This window comes from Hydra vulgaris, chromosome 03 (assembly GCF_038396675.1).
Source record: "Hydra vulgaris chromosome 03, alternate assembly HydraT2T_AEP".
NCBI lineage: Eukaryota > Metazoa > Cnidaria > Hydrozoa > Anthoathecata > Hydridae > Hydra > Hydra vulgaris.
The window spans coordinates 29,241,577-29,259,487 of NC_088922.1; the positions used below are offsets into that span (position 1 = coordinate 29,241,577).

General features: G+C 26.1%; 3 protein-coding genes across 3 annotated transcripts in view; 2 read left to right on the plus strand and 1 right to left on the minus strand.

Annotated features, from left to right (window-relative positions):
* LOC100206938 (sperm-associated antigen 17) overlaps positions 1-17,911 on the minus strand; it is a 200,071-nt gene that overhangs the window by 159,184 nt on the left and 22,976 nt on the right. The gene's annotated exons all lie outside the window — the stretch shown is intronic.
* LOC136077832 (uncharacterized) lies at positions 3,379-4,991 on the plus strand. Its single transcript, XM_065791985.1, has 3 exons — positions 3,379-3,429; positions 3,525-3,874; positions 4,043-4,991. The coding sequence occupies exons 2-3, from the start codon at positions 3,696-3,698 to the stop codon at positions 4,989-4,991; spliced, it is 1,128 nt and encodes a 375-aa protein (XP_065648057.1). The 5' UTR covers positions 3,379-3,429; positions 3,525-3,695.
* LOC136077702 (uncharacterized) lies at positions 11,309-13,138 on the plus strand. Its single transcript, XM_065791918.1, has 2 exons — positions 11,309-11,445; positions 11,726-13,138. Exon 2 carries the CDS (start codon positions 11,982-11,984, stop codon positions 12,702-12,704), a length of 723 nt encoding a protein of 240 aa, XP_065647990.1. The 5' UTR covers positions 11,309-11,445; positions 11,726-11,981; the 3' UTR covers positions 12,705-13,138.

Below are 17,911 nucleotides of genomic sequence, written 5' to 3' on the forward strand. Positions count from 1 at the left end.
GTTTTTTTTTGAAGAAATTCTAATAGAGTAACTAGAATGACATTATGCAGTCTAAATAGGTAGGGGACCAGTGTTCCACAAAGTTTAGCAAACACTTTACTAACTTCAATCACAAAATTTGTCGTAATTTATGTATTTTTTTTAGTTTTTTACATTTTGGTGAGATACCAAAATTAAATTGTTTTTATATAATTTTTAATATAATAGACCTAACTTTAAAAAAATCTAAAACGTTCTTTATGCAATTAGTATCATACACATAATAATATGTTTATTAAAAAAAAAAAATTTAACATCTAACTTATTCATTCTTGTATATATATATATATATATATATATATATATATATATATATATATATATATATATATATATATATATATATATATATATATGTATATATATATATGTATATATATATATATATGTATATATATATATATATATATATATATATATATATATATATATATATATATATATATATATATATATATATATATATATATATATATATGTATATATATATGTATATATATATATATATATATATATATATATATATATATATATATATATATATTTATGTTAGATCATAACAGAATCAGAGACTCTAGTGTCAAATACTTCTTCACTTCTATTATCAGGTATTCATTTTTAAATTTTATAAATAAAATAATTGTTTTTTGTGCGATATGTAAACTGTTTAAGTAAACATGTCAGAGTAAGAGTGAAATGTTTTTATATTTTATTTGTAGTTAAATATTAGATAATCATGCCAAAGGTTTTAACTTTTAATTTATAGGTTAATGTATATCTAATGTTAAAATGTTACCCTCTTATCTTTCATATGTAAGGTTCTTTTTTTTTTTTTTTGAAGTTTATTTTTGAGCTTATTTAACAATAATTAAACTAAACTTATTCAAAAATTTTTGTTATAATATTTAAATTTTAAAAAATTGGCGAAACAAAAAATAAGTTTTTGTAATGAATAAGTGAATTAAATTGTTAACTTTTGTCACAAAAATTATAAATGAAAAAAAAGATAGAAATGAATACCACACTTACTTTTTTAAATTATGCAATGGCCTCCTGGAATGAGCTCCTGAAGCCTATTGCTTTTATGCAGATAAAAGTACAAAATCTTTATGCACTATTAGTTAAAAATCAAAAGCTTTGTTTTTCCCACTACTTATCAAGCTGTATCTCATGATCAGCTTGTTTTAATATAATAAGTTTGTTCTTATAGTAAATACTCTTGACATGGATCCTACTGTCAAGGTTTCAAGCCTAAGTTTTCAAGTGCGTCACAACACCACATCTATCACTATTACAATACAACTATTATTATTTTCATTATTTTTTTACACACCTATCACACATTAATAAAAATTAAAATATAGGCTTGTGAGTGAAGTTACAATTATATTAGTCATTTATAATAAGCCTTATTAGAAAAGTTGAACAATTTAAAGTTTACTAAAAAGCATTTTAACTTTATTGTAAAAGAAATTTACTTATCTATTGTTTTGCTACAGAAAAACAACTTACATGTGATTTAGGTTCAAAATTTTATAGTTTGAAATGAATGTACACAATGAAAATAAAAATTCATAGTTGTGTTACTTTTTTTTACATTCAACATTCAAACAGGTTTTTAACCTTTTTAAATTTTGTACCATTTAAATTTAGATGAGCACAGAATGTAATGATGGAAATAGGTAAAATAGTTTTAAAATGTTTTTGTATGAAATTGATGATTTAATTACTATGATATGATAAAGTTATTGTTATTTGAATAATATTTTATCTTTGTAAAATTAGAGTAAGTAATAGCAAATCTTAATAAAAATACTCTTTTATTGATAAAACGGTATTTGCTAATAATTTTTATTGTAATTTCACTGTTGTTTTTGTCTGAAAAATATAATGAATTATAGATTTTGTAAATTTAAAAATGAGAATTAACTTTCAAATTAAAAATTACATTATCTCGTACTAGTCTATATTTACAATAGCTCCATAGATAAGGTATGTGAATTTGATATGTGCTTTATGTGAAGACTATAAAAATGATCTGTTAGTGCCTTTATTTTTCTTTAAAAAAATGGTTGTCAGTATTACTTTTGCTCAGGCTGCATATTTTAATAATATTTTGAAGATCATCAATTCAATCTCCATATTTTTAGAGTTTTCATTCAACTTAATCATTATTTTAGCATCTGCTAAAGCACAATGACCAGATTTATCTTAGCCAGCATACTTTAATTTCACTTGAACTAGAGTTAAAAGTAACTATATAAAATATGTATTATACTATAAGATTACACCATTAAGCAATTCAAAAAAGGGTCTGAAAATTTTTGGTTAAAATTGTTTAAGGATATACTTTGCACTCAAAGGTTTTAAACTCCTAAATATATAAATAGCTACACATGTATACAAAAAGCAGATTTTATGATTTAATATTATGCTTAATGAACTTATGAATTTTTTACATGAATGAGTGATTAATGTTATTATACATTTTTGTTAATTCTGATATATTGATCATTTAGTATTCCTGTGAAAGTGCTAAAAATTTAAATAAAGATAGTTCAGATCACAGTCAAAAGTTGACCAGACGAAAAATAAAATGTCCAAAATGTGATAGGTAGACTAAGCTTTTTAACTGTTTTAATGAAATTTTTATCAATTCAAATACTTTTATTTAAATTTGCTTTTAATCTTTTATTAGGCTTATTGTAAATTTACAACGACATATGATGACCGTGCATAAAACAAATGAAGGTCAAGCTAAAGCAGCATGTGTAAATTTTGGCCTTAACATCAAGAAAAAAAGTTTAAGTGAAAGTTATAAAAAGAGAAAGTATGTTCAACGCCAGTGCCCTATGTTTTCCTGTGCTTTGGCTCCAAAGCGTCTTGAAAATACTTTGAAACAGTATCAAACTAGATAAAGAAAGAGTTAAAAGATACTTATTGAAGGCCTGTCCTCTATTAGAAGATTTTCCTGATGAGGATGAAAAACTTGTTTCTAAAAGATTGAGAAATATTTCACCTTCTCCTGATTCAGATTTTTCTTTATCAGAAACAAGTGATAGTGAATCTTATTCAGATTCTGAAGCAAAGGCAAAACAAGAATGGTTTTTCACATTTTCTTAACAGTTCAGAGGATGAAGATTGGTTGGCTCAAGAGTATATGAAAAGAAGAGGTATTTTGCCTGTAAAAGATAGTACTTCAGCAAGTTTTACAGTATTTTTCAAATAATTTTTTCATACTCTGCAGATTATAAAACTTATAAAAAGTATTTATAAGTTAAGAATTTTGAAACACTGCCGTTTTTAATTTTTGTTTTCCAACTTTTTCAGAAAATAGTTAATAGACCTGAAAGAGATTCAATTGTAAAAAATGATTTATTAAGTTCCAGGGTATGAATTTTAACAACTAATTTACTGCTAGTTTGAAATAAACTTCTATGAAAACTACTGTATTTTATTTGTATTCGTTTTGTATTTTTTTAAAGGAAAGTGAAAGTGATGATCAAAGTGATAAAGACTTTGAAGATATTGAACAGCCTTTTATTTTATCTTCATTAGAAGAAGATATTTTTATAAGTAAATTCTCTGATTAGTTGTACAGTAATGATGGAGAAAAAAAACCTAGAAGTACATGCTCAAAACATAAATCAACTATTATGAGCGTGGTGCAATCTGGTGATAGTCCAATTGATTATAAAAATCTGTTCAACCGCGAGTTCATTAATGTTTGGATGACAAAAATGCAAGATGCTGGTAGAGAAGCAGGAACTATAAAATCCTATTTAGGAAGTTTTGTTCATTTTTATAACTTTGTAGTTATATCTGGTGATCCTCGGTTAGTATTGTAATTAATTTTTTTTTTTTTGGTTTACTTAGTTATTTTTTTAGTTTTTCAGAAATGCCTTCTTAAAAAACCAATGAAGCAGTTAATAAAAATAATTAATCTAGAAAAGTGTTTAAAAACTTTATTTAAAAAAAAATATGCTTATTTTTATTTTGCTAGATTTGATGAAAATGATTACAATAAAATTGATAAAATGAAAACTGTCATAAAAGTTTGGTGTAAAACCTTGTGGAAAGCAATTGAGCGAAGAAAATATGAAAAACAAATAGAAGACATGAAAAGATTTCCAACTGGTGAGCAAGTTTGCAATTTTGACAAATGCGATCTTGCAAAAGAAGCAATAAGTACCCTCAAAGCATTTGTAGCTGACAGGTCCCTTAAATTAAATCGAAAATCCTATTGTTTGATTAGAGATTTTTTAATAGCTCAGGTTTTATTTGATAATGCTTCCCGTCCTGCTGCTATAAGTAACATGACGTTAGGAGAATTTGAATCTTCTGTTAGCCAAAATGATGGTATTGTGGTGCGTGTTTTGCATCATAAAAACGATTACAAAGGACCTGCCAACATAACTTTCCAACATGAAGTATATAAGCGAGTTCAAATGTTTATCAACTTTGTCCGTCAAAGATTATCTGATGTTAATGTAAAGGATTGTGACCCTGTATTTTTAAGTTTTAATGGTTCGAAAATGGATTCCTCTATGATCACAACACAATTTTCTAGCTTTTGGAATAGAGGTCTTGGCTTACCAATTGAGGGTAGAATGATTCCTACTGTTGTGCGAAAGTACACAACAACTATGATTCATAACCTGAATCCCTCAGCTAAACAAGATACAGCTGATGTTTTATACCATTCTCTAAAGCAAGCAAATGAATCCTATCTTTGTCAAGAAAAGCAAAATAAAGCTTCTTCTTTTACCAAAGTTATTTGCGCTACACAGAGAATAACGGATAAAAATTCAATTGACAATATAGTTGATGAGTTATTCGAAAAAGAAATAATAGATAAAAATATAAAAACAACTGAAAGTTTAGTGGATGAGAAATTGTATTGTGATGAAAGGTTCTCTGAAATTGTTAACCAGCCAACAAAATCAAAATAGGTTCTTGATTCTGTTAGATATAAGAAAGTTAAGTTTGAACAAAGGGATAATCAAGAAACACAAATCAATGAAAATAATATGTATTCTGAAAACAATTTTATAGAGACATATGAAAAGCGGCAAAGAAAAGATTATACATCTTCAGAAGTTGATGCCATATATATGTATCTAGGAGATTATATATACAACCAATGCAAAATAGAATGAGTGGTTTTAGAAAATTATTTTCGTGGTATACCTGAATTTGAATTAGTTTTTAAAAAATTTGGAATCAACTCACTTATTACTAAAATTCGTACTGAAAGAAAATCTCCTCGGACCAAGAGTATTAAAGAAGTTACAGTCTATTAGAGATAAAGATATAGATCATTTATAAGCAATTTTAGTTATAATGTATATATATATATATATATTTTTTTTTTTTTTTTTTTTTTTTTTCTGTTCAACTTTTAATTTTCAATTTTATACAAAGAATTAATAGGAAAAAAGTATCAAAACTAAATTTTATTTAAGTTTATGTTTGACTTATAAGTGATGTGATTAGCAGATAATCTTTAAGTTGACTAGGCGCTTCAAAGTTGCTTTAGTACCACCGGCCTTGATACTTCATATTTTCTTCTGTTTAGTCAAAACATTTTTTATAAAATTTTGGAATTTATTTCTATTGTTCATTATTATTGGAACAAGTTAAATCATAAATGGAACAAAGTTGTTTTTTTATCTATAAGTTAATAGAAATGTTTAAATATTAAATTAGAAGACATATGCAACATTTTTTTTAATGATTACTTTCTGTAATGACATTATCTGGTCAAGTTGATTGATAAAATTTATTATTTTTGTTTTTGCCAGTATTTACACCATAGAACTTCTTTAAGAACAAGTGAACTCAAGCTCGATAATATTCAACATATATTCTGCTACCTGTTGTGAGAAAACATCTATGTCAATCTGCCAACCAAAACTGAGGCAAACAATTGAAGAATTATGCTCGCCTGATATCTTCGTTATGTTGATGGTTAAAAGAGGTAAGTACATTTTTTTTTTGGTTGTTGTTACTTCAAATAAGCGCTAAATGTTTTGCAAAGTAATTTGGTTGCTTTCTACAAATAGTAACTTTGTTGCACTACTACAGCAGGCTTTAATGTAAAGAAAATCAATGCCAAGAGGTAATTATTCACAACACATAAACAGTGGTTTTTGATCTGTTTTAAAAGGCAGTTTATAAGCAAATTAATTATTGTTAATTTATCTATGGCTTGTGATTTATTTTATACAGTGTGAAATTGACTGCATAATAGATTTAAAGATTTTTTGTGCTATACTGTGGTTACATGTGATACATATAATCACACTAGCAACTTATTTAGACTTATTTTAGGAAATCAATCTTTTTGGAAAGTATTGGTAGTTTAACTTATAAAAAATTTTAAAAAATAGTTTATTTATTTGATCTTCTGATTACCAAATAAAAATTTTGTTAAAATTCTATATAAGTTATTTTTCCAGCTATTTTTACATTCTCCAAAAGTTTCGGTAAAATAACTATTAATAAAAATTTTAAGTTAAAGATCATAGAAATTCTTTCAGATAATTTTAATAGCTTTGTGCGCTTTAATTTTGTTTACTACTGCATGTTAAGCTTTGCTGGATCTCAACAATGATAGAGAAAAGTATAAGGCAACAATTAACCCCGCAGACTTCTAATCATTGCTCAGGAAGTTGGAGGCGTAATGTTCCATGTAAAATTTTTAAAAACATAGTGGTTTTATTTTATCAAGCGTAAATAATAAATTAAATAAAATTTTCAAACATTGCAAATAACATTTACTTTATAATGTTAAAAATCAGTTTATTTAAGAGATTTGTTTAAAAGCGTTTCAAAACCAATTCCTGTTTAAGAGTATTAACATTATAAATAGTAGAATACTGCTGTTGATTTATATTTATATTATATTATTCACAATAAAATTGACCATGCCCACCAACTCCTGCCTGCCAACCAAACCAATGCAAACATGTTGATTGGAAAGTCATGGTGACACAACATCTTTGTTTATGTTGATGGATGAAAGATGTAAGTAATTTTTTTTTTTTTCTTGTTAGTATATTAGGCAACAAATATTGTCTAACGTATTAAAATATTGGTTTTGGTTCTTTTTTATAAATAATGATTTTTTTACATTACTACAGACTTTGATACAAATAAAATAAATGATGAGTGGTCATCATTTATAATACATAAATAGTTGTGTGTGATCTGTATTAAAAAACTGGTTTTTTGCGAAAAATAAGTTTTATTCAATTTATTTATGATTTGTGATTTGTTTTATATATTATGCATCGTTTGCATAATATATAAATGCAACAAAAAAAACACTTCTCATTTAGATCTTCTGAATACCAATTAATGATATTGTTTTACATTTAATTTTATCCTAGTATTATTTCCAAAAACTACTACTAAAAAGTTTAAAATTAAAGATAAGTTAAATAAGCGGTCATCCATAAATTACACCATAGGAGAAGGGGGAAGGAGTTAGGGGTTTTGTAACAACTCACAGAACTTGTTACAAGAGTCACAATGTGGTGATGGTCAAAAATTGCGTGACGTAATTTGTGGACGACTAATTTCTTTCTTGATTTCAATGTTCTAAAATCACTTTTCACCATAGTGGCAGCAAATCATTAAATCAAGCATCATTGATCAATGTACAAATGAAACTTGGTTTAGTATACTTGTATTAATAGATTTAGTATTGATCCAAAAATCATATATACTTTAGTGTTCGCAGGCACTAAAGTAAAATGTGCATGATTTTCGAATCATAAACGTGTATCCTCAGTTTAAGAATATTAAAATTTTAAAAGAAAGTTCTCTAATTTTTCTTTCAATAATCTGGTATTACATTGAAATTAATTTAACATTTGATTTAGGTTAATCGTTTAAAACAATTTGTTGGTCAGTCACCTTACTTGTAAAGCGGTACTTTCTTACGAAGTATGTTAGGAATCAAACACTCTTTTTTAAACATTAAAATTAGAAAAAAGTCTGAAAAACTGTTACGAAAAGGATTTTGTAAAAAATGAGTTTTTATTTTACTTAATGAAAAGTTATATGTTCAATTTAACATTTAATTTTTCTGTTTAAGTTATTCTCGAATTAAATTAGTCAAATAAATATTTAATTTCCAGAATCTGATAAATCAGCTTCAAGTTGCTTAATTATTAATCAATAATAATTGTATTAGGATTTTGTTCTTTCAGCTGCACTTTTGTTGGAAATAAATTTTTCAAATGAGTTTTTGCAATACGGCTACTAATAAAATGTCTGCTAACGTTTTCAAAAAAAATTCTTATGCAGTCAAGAGTTGTTATTGTTTTACCACAAAAAATTTAATTGTTGAAGTATTTAAATTTTAGTTATTTAAATGTTGAAGAAGTTGTTATATTAAATACATAAAACCTTCTATCTTATAAAAATTTTTGTTATTGCGGGTCATTAGTAAGTTGCCATTTTTTAAATAATTGTTGAATCAATTAGGGTATTAAAAGTTATTTCCATCACAAATCTGATTTTGGCGTTAGTATGATTTTATGTAAATACAGGTAACATAGCCCTTTTTATAAACACCAAACAACATTCAAGCGTATGAGTTAGTGATATGATTAAAGAAGGAAGCGTGAACTACTCAATGTACTTAATGACAGTTTTTACAAAAATTTTATAAAAAAAGTTATTTTTAAATTTTAACAATAACGCTTCCTTTTATAATATTTATTTTATACAAAAACGTTGTCGTTTGAAAAAAAAGTTTGATATAAGCTACAAATACGAATATTGGAAAGTATGGCAAGTTAAGTCTTTTTCCTCCTTGAGCAAAAATAAAAAAATACAAACGTTTTTAACAACATCTTGTACAACATCAAATGTTCATACATTTCAATTTTATTTAATTTTTTAACATCGGGATTTATTTCATAAGAAGCTATTTTGTTCAGATATGTTGAAAAATATTGAAACCACATGAACTTATAAAACCATAACTTTCTATGTTAATTTTTTTGGCATTATTTATTTGTAGCAAAATGATAAGCATTGTTCTGTTTAGAATAGTATAAAATTGCTGGCCTACTACCGTTGCATAACGAGTTTGCAACAAGCTTTATTATCTTTTAAAATGTATATTCAATTTCCTTGAATCTTTTCTTCTAGAAGTTTTTGTCCGCGTAATTGGCCATCGCTAAATTGCTATTAGGATCTTCCAGGGAAATTTTTTTAATTTCTTATGTTTACAATCAACATTTTTAGAATTGCCATTATTTAAAAGGGGAAAAAATTGATTTAAAGCAATGAAAGACTTTTCAAAATCAAATAAATGGTTCTCAAAATATTTCAAAAACTCCAAGGGAAATATTTCAAAAATCCCATTTTCGGGCAGTTTCTAGAATAGCGTTTTTTTGCTGTCTCTGTTATGCTGTTGGGATTTTTCAGGAAATTTCTTCTTCCCGGTTTATTTTGTAGCCATGTTTTTTTTTAAAAATATTTTTTTAAATCCCTAAGTGAGTACATTGGATTTGCAATAATTATTTTCTAATCATTTTTTATACAAGTTTTAAAATTGACGGACCATTTATTTAATTTTTCAACTTTCTTTCCGATCCGCAACATACATTCTACAAATTTATTACACGACTGCAGTTTTTTTCTGAACTTTACACTCTCTCTTTTGCTCGCTATTTTATTTGAACCTTACGATTTTTAGGTGACTTGTCTAAAATGAGTTTCCTCAATTCTAATTGCTAATACCTTTTCCTCGTATACGATAAACCTTTTTTAAGCTGCTTTAAGATATATTATTTGAAAAGGGAAAAATTTGATTTCAAATAACCGAAAACTTATCAAAATCAAATAAATGGTTCTCGAAATTTTTCAAAATCATTATTATTCAGAAAGTCTTTAGCACAACATTTTTGGTGGATGTTTTTAAATTGAGTTTTCCTTTTGAGGTCACTTTGTAATGTCTCCCAAAAGGGTTTGGGTACAATTTGGGTTGTTTTTTTCATTGAAGTTAAACAATTACACTGATAAACAAATAAAATTTTATTGTGCAAATCTTGTTAACTAGGTGGTTTTTTAAAACAAATTAAATATGCTGATTTCAAATATGCAAACCATTTTTCACCATCACGTCAAGTTGTAAAGATATTTGGGTTCAAATCTTTAGTATTTAAGGTAAAGTCCCTAATATTGTCGAAAAAAAAGTTATTCAAAAGTATGTCAACCTGGGTCTCAAAAGAAGCGTATTTTCATAGAGAATTTAAAAATGGTATTTGTTTGTAATAAAAATAAGTACTTTTTGTATTATTGCTGAGAAACATTATGTTAAAATTTTTTTTAAAGTCTTAAGCATTTTTTCACATAATTTCTTTTGTCAATAAATTTTGAGTAAAAATATTTATCTTTTCTAAAATCTCTATGAAAATACGCTTCTTTTGAGACCCAGGTTGACATGCTTTTGAATAACTTTTTTTTCAACAATATTAGGGACTTTACCTTAAATACTAAAGATTTGAACCCAAATATCTTTACAACTTGACGTGATGGGGAAAAATGGTTTGCATATTTGAAATCACCATGTTTAATTTGTTTTAAAAAACCACCTAGTTAACAAGATATGCACAATAAAATTGTATTTGTTTATCAGTGTTATTAATCAGTTTACAGTTTTTATTGTTACACAAAGTAGTTTTTTTACTTAATCTTTATAATATAGAAAAAAGATACTTAACAACAACTTTTGCTTGTGAAACTTTGATAATACTTAGTCTTAAAAAAGAGTATTTTTTAAATAGTTTGAAAAAGTAGAATCGTGTAAATAAAAGCCTTTAATTGAAGAACATATGATCATTTATTACATAAGTGAGTGTCAATGCATGTCTATGTAAGTATTTTATTTTCTATATGCGAGTGTCAATGCAACTCAATTTTTTTCTGGAAACAATTTATAATTATTACTATATATAGTTAATAAGTCAGGGTAAAAGGGTTTTTTTGAACGAGTCAGGGAAAACAAGTGAGTTTCAAAGAAAAAAGTCAGGGAAATTACTTATATTTTTGAGTTAAGTCAGGGAAATCTTTTATTGAGAACCTGTATAAACCCTGAACAAGTCTTTGGTATTTTATTAATTTACAGTTGTTTTTTTATGCATTTTTAAGTATGAAGACAGAAATGATGAAAGCTGTTGATAATAATGACTTTAATCAAGCATCAAAGGTATAGAAACATTTGACTTTTTTTTTTAAATTGTTGTTAAGATTTTTTTTTAATTTATTAAATGATTTTTTATCCTTCAATATTATCATTTTTAAGTTGCTGTCAAAACTGAAAACCCTTAATGAACCTGTTTCTAATAACAGTCGCCGCAAAGTAAGATGTCCTGCTTGTGAAAAGTATGTTATAGTTTAAATTTTTAGTTTGACATTTTACCAGTTCTGATGTTATGATAACTTGTTCCTTATTTAAACGTCAAGGATTTAACTTTTGTCCTTAAAGCAAGGACAAGGAATAATAAAGCTGCAATTTTTTGTTATTAAGTTATTATTATTATTACTACTATTGTTATTATTATTGCTATTGTTGTTGTTGTTTTAGTTAAAAACATGTAATATTGAAAAGGAAAACTTTTTCAAAAATGATATTAAATTATAAAGATTTATTTTTTATTGTTAGAAGTGTGGTAGACTTAAAGAGGCATTTAATGTCTAAAAAACATGATTGGGATGAATCAAAAGCAAAGAGCGCAAGGATTAATTTCGATTTAAATCTCAAGAGAAAAGTACTTTTTCCTTCTAAAAAGCGTTCGAAAATCCGTAATTATAAAAAAACTATATGTGGTTTTTTACATTGCTCTAAAGAAGTTAAAAGAATTAATAACCATTTTAGGCAATACCATGGCTTAAAATCAAAAGAGGAAATTTAAAAAGCAATGCTGTTTTCAAGACCTGTTCTGGAAACATTTCTTGATGAGAATTCTGATATGAGCTCAAATGATGGAGTTTCTTCTGAATCTTTAGCAGAAGATGATTTATTAAAAAATAATTTTAATAGAGCTATTCATAATGACAACAATTTCCTGTGTAGTGATTCAGACGATGAAAACCAAGACTGGCTAAGTTTGCAATACTTAGATAAAAGGCTCCCTAAATTGAGTAATAGTTTTCAAGCTGGACATAGCAAAAGTAATTTGTTTAATGTTGCAGGTACCAAAAATGAAAAAGATGCCTCTGATTCTGATGAATCAAATATTGACTTTGATGATGGTGAAGATAAGTTTTATATGACTTCATCTGAAGAAGATAAGTTATTAGATGAATTTCTAATTTGGCTTCAAAGTGTTGAGGGTGGTATCAAACCACTTAGGACTGCCCTGAAACATAAAAATGTTGTTTTAGGAGCTGTTCGTCATGCCACAGATGACGATGTAAATTACAAGCATCTTGGGTGTGTTTCTTTCTTAAATTCTTGGATGTTAAAAATGCAAGAAGATAAAAAGCAGCCAGGAACAATAAAAACCTATTTAGGTTCTCTACAACTGTTGTTAGACTTTTGTATTTCTAAAGAAAAACTTGAAATTATTTCAAATGAAGAATACTCTAAGTTAAAAATCACTATGAAGCAGTGGAAGAGTAGTTTGTGGAAGGGCATCTAGGAGAGACAACATGAAAAATACATGGATGATTTCCACAACTTTCCGTCTTCTGAAGAAATAAATGCATTAGATAAATCTGATTATGTCAAATGTGCAAAAGACACAATTAAAGCTTCTAAATCTTCCAGTTTCGTAATTACAAAATCCAATTATTGTTTGGTCAGATCATATTTGTTAGCATATACAATTCTTAATAATGCCACAAGACCAGGAGCTTCCGCCAATATGACTATTGGTGAGTTCCGCAGAGCATTATATAAAGAAAATTGTTATACAATTAGCATTAAAAAGCATAAAACATCATATAAGGGGCCTGCAAATATTGTATTGACTTTTGAACTTTACAATGAGCTATATACATATATAGAGTTTTTTCGAAATAAACTTAATGGAATTTCTCTTCCCACAGATACAGCAGTTGTGTTTTTGAGTTATAATGGTGCTCCAATGGACTCACTAATGATTACTTCCCAGTTTCATTTATTTTGGAATCATGCTTTAGGTAAAAAGGTAAAAGAAGATTATACTAAAATGACTCCAACGTTAGTGAGAAAATTTACGTCAACAAATGTTCATCAAAATTTTCCCAGCTTGAAGCAAAATGTTGCACATCATTTATGTCACAGTTTGAAAGTGGCTGAGAGTAATTATGCCATATTTGACAGATATAATGCTTCGTCAAGTACAAGTAACCAACTGTGTTTAATTCAAAGATCATTAACAGATGAACAGGGTACAAAAATAGACCTTTGAACTTGTTTGAAAATGAAATAAACAAGGGGTCTATGAAAGTAGCTGATGTAAAAAAAAAGTTGGCTAATTCTTCAGAAAAAGGATGTGATGAAAAGGTCAAAAAAATTGTTGATAAAGTTCAATATGCAATCAAACGAAAAAAACTCACACAAATGCCAAATCATGAATTATCAGAAACAGAACCTAATATTGACAATGTTGATTTTGTAAATGAAATTTCTTGTCCATTAAGCTCCTCTATTTCACAAGAAATTCAAAAAAAAGTATATCCACTTAGGAAAAGAAAAGAAGAAATTTACGGCACTGAAAGTAGTAACAATGGTGAAAGTTTGTTTTATGCTGCAAAGGACGTAGATATATCTGAAGATTTTGACTATGATGATTATATTCTACCTTCTCCAGATAGTGCTGAGACATCTTTTAAAAGAAGTCGAAAAGAATTCACTAAAGAAGATAGGAGGCTTATTTATACACATTTATCTAATGTAATATATTCAAATGAGCTAATTATTTAATTTTGTGTTAATGTTGAAGAAACCAGAACTAGAGATTCTTGTAAAAAAGTTTGGTTTACAATCATTGATCGTAAAAATGCGAACTGAAAGAAAAAACAATATAAACGTTTTGTAAATAGTTTTTTCATTATTTAGGTGTCTTAAAACAAAAGTGAATTTTTTATTTACTACATATTATTTTCATGTAAAAATTTAATAGTTTTAAACTGCGTGGAAGGCATAAGACAGAAATAGTTTGTTCATGTCTTTATTATGTTTGCAGATGTTGTTTTTCTTACAAAAATAAACAATTATATTAAAACAACTATAAAAAACAGGGTTTTTTTATTAACATTTCTTTTTTTTACGTTTATTTGTTACTACAGTAGGGTGGCTCTTAAAACAACATTTTTGAAAAAAACCTGTTCCTACCCCTTTACTTTGTTCTATATAATACTAAAACACTAGGTTTAAAATCAACTAAAAAAAATGAAAAAAAGTCAACCTGGTACTCAAAAGAAGCAAAATTATGTAAAAACTTCAAAAACAGTAATCACTTTACAAAAAAAGCATGTTTAAAAAAACTATTTTTTTAAAACTTGAAAATAATGACTTTTTTTATTTTCAGCTTAAAAACAATAGTTTTTATGCATTTATTTAAGAAAAAAGTTATTTTTTTGTAAATTGATTATTATTTTTAAAGTTTTTATATAATTTCGCTTCTTTTGAGTACCAGGTTGACATACTTTAGAAGAACTTTTATTTTCAAAATTTTAGGGACTAGTCAAATTTTTAAGGGTCTTGAGCTACCCCTAAAAAAATTTTTTGTTCAAAAAAATTTTAAACCTAGTGTTTTAGTATTATATAGAACAAAGTAAAGGGGTAGGAACAGGTTTTTTTCAAAAATGTTGTTTTAAGAGCCACCCTATTCTACAGTAGTAGTAGTAATAAAGCAGTAGAAGTAATACTACTGGTTAAATGTTCAATAGAATTAGTGAAACTGAAATGGATGATATTAAGCTTGAAGAAGTTATTCGTGGAAATGAGAATAATGTGATTAGGCATGTTGATAATCTCCTTGTCGAAATGAAATAGATAGAGCTAGGCGAGATGAAATTATTCATCTACAAAATAAATAATTTTTTTTCTAGACAAGGAAGAAATGTTGCTAGACATAATAATTAGTATACTACTTTGCTAGACTGTTCGAAATGTTGCTAGACAAAAAGCAATACAATCATAGATCAAAATTATTTAAGAGAAGTGAACCAGACCTGCCAGATACAAAATATTTTGATGAAACACTTTTTTTATGTTGCCATAATGGTAAGGTAGTTTTGCCTCCACATTTATCGTTTCCACAAGTTTTACAAGATATATTTACAGGGAGCTAAAAAGATCATAATTCTAATATAAATTTTTTATATTGGAATATTAGAAAATATGATAATGCCTATTATTATACTAATTCCTATATTAGAAAGAAATAAAAATGCCAAGAATTAATAATATTATACCAGTGGAATATTATAGAGAAATAATATTATACCAGTGGAATATTAGAAAGAAATAATATTATACTAGTGGAATATTAGAAAGAAATAATATTATACTAGTGGAATATTAGAAAGAAATAATATTATACCAGTGGAATATGAGAAAGAAATATTAATGCCTGTCTTTCTCTCGTTTCATTTTTCCAGCTAATGTAGTTCAAGCTATGAATCATGGGCCGCCATGTTTTGGAATATGTGGTCAAGTTTTTTAATGTGTAGATAATCTTAGGCTAGATCAAGGTATTTCCCCAACATATTGTTAACTGGATATCTATTTTTTACTATACTTTTCTTTTTATTCTCAAATTTTTTTCTTAATATTTTATGATATCACAATCAATAAATTTAAGAATTATCAGAACTTACTTTTTAAAGAGTTATCATAGTTATAATATTAGTTGCTATATATTTTATTTACTTTTCATAGTAACCCTTTTTTTTTTTTTTTTTTTTTTTAGTTTTATAAATTCAAACATTGTCTAATTATGTTCTTCCTTTTTTTTAGTTGATTTTGTCATTACTTTATAAATTCGCCTACTGTTGAAACATGATTTTAATTTAGTAAATTTATATCATTTGAAATTTACTGTATTAATCATTATTCTACAGTTGAAAAGAAACTAGAATTCTGCATAATTGAGGTAAAAATAATTTTGTTTAATGGTATCATTACAAAATCAGTTTTTATGGTATTGTTTTATAGCTATTTTGTGCTACTATTTTATTATATTATATTATATTATATCATTATAACGACATGTTATAACAACACTATGTTGATTTTGTCATTGTCAAATTACTTTTATTATGCTCATAATAACTTCTTTAATAAATCATAATATTTTGTATGTTATTTAACTTTTTTTAACGTAGCTGTGCCATTGAAAACGCTGTCTGTTTCTTTCTCTTTTTATTTAGGGTTTGTTAACAAAGGGATCATTAATGGAACCCTTTATGTTATTACTAAGTTCTTAGGTATTTCGGGGTTGTTTTTTTTAATAAGCTTTTGCTTTTAACTGACTTAACTGATTTAATAATTGAATGTATGAAATATATTTTTTATGTCGTAAACTAAAATTTGTATTTTATTATATTGTTCAGATAATAAATCAAATTAATTGTTATTATTGATTTATTTACTAATAATCCTTATTACGAGTTGCTTACTGCTAGTTAAATAATGAACCTTCCAATAATTGCCGAAAATTATATTGTCTTGTTTGTTGCAAGTAGGTTTTTGTTTATAAAATATTTATTAACAAAATCCAAAAAATAATTAGGATTGTGATAGACTTAAAGAAGCGTCTCGTGACTAAAAGACACAATTGGACGAGTCAAAAGCAAGAGAAATAAAGAATAAAAGAGTTTTATGGCAACAAAAGAAATATTTATTTTAATTGAATAAAAATGTAACAAAATGTTAGTTTTGCAAACATATTTTTATACATAATATTATACAAAGCTGTTTCGAGACTGTGTAAATTCCTTTATCAGATGCAAAGCAAATTGCAATTAAAGAATACCATAAATCTGAAAGAGCTAAAAGCTTTGAAAGATAATTAGTACGTCACAATAAATAACAAAATTATGAGAACTCATATAAAAACAATACTATCCTTTCCTAAAATTTATTGCACAAAATAAATTACAAAGAAAAAAAACTAGGCTTTTTAAATTTGACTCGTACGCATATCTATCTGCATTAAAAATTAACCGACACATTAGTTTTAGTTTGCAAAAAAAATTTTTTTAATGATTACGAGTGATTACCTGCTCAAGCTATACTGCATAGATATATATATATATATATGTATATATATATATATATATATATATATATATATATATATATATATATATATATATATATATATATATATATATATATATATATATATATATATATATATATATATATATATATATATATATAACTTCATAGTTTCGCTTTCAAAGAAAGACAATCAAGTTCTCAAATGAAAAAATATCGGAGAAAATTCTTACAAAAAATTATAGAAGAATCAGTCTGTTGCTGCCAAAAATCTTATAAAAAAGGTATTTTGTACCGCATACAATCACCTATAGAATAGGTTGTATTTGTGAATTTCAAGAAGGCGCTAATTTAACTTAACGGTTAATAGTGTTCAGCAGTCAGAACTGTATCCATCCTGTTCAAAACCCATATTTTTGAAAAGGCATGTCTACCAATCCTAACAGTTACAAAATAATACTTAGTATAAAAATAATTTAGTCAACATTCAGTTAATACGTGAAATGATAAACTGCAACAGCTCAGGCTTCGTATTTAACAATTATGTTTCTTAAGACACTGCACTACAAAAGACTCAAATAATCTTATTATCCAATACGTACTGTGGACTCCAGAAAACCGTCATAGAGTCAA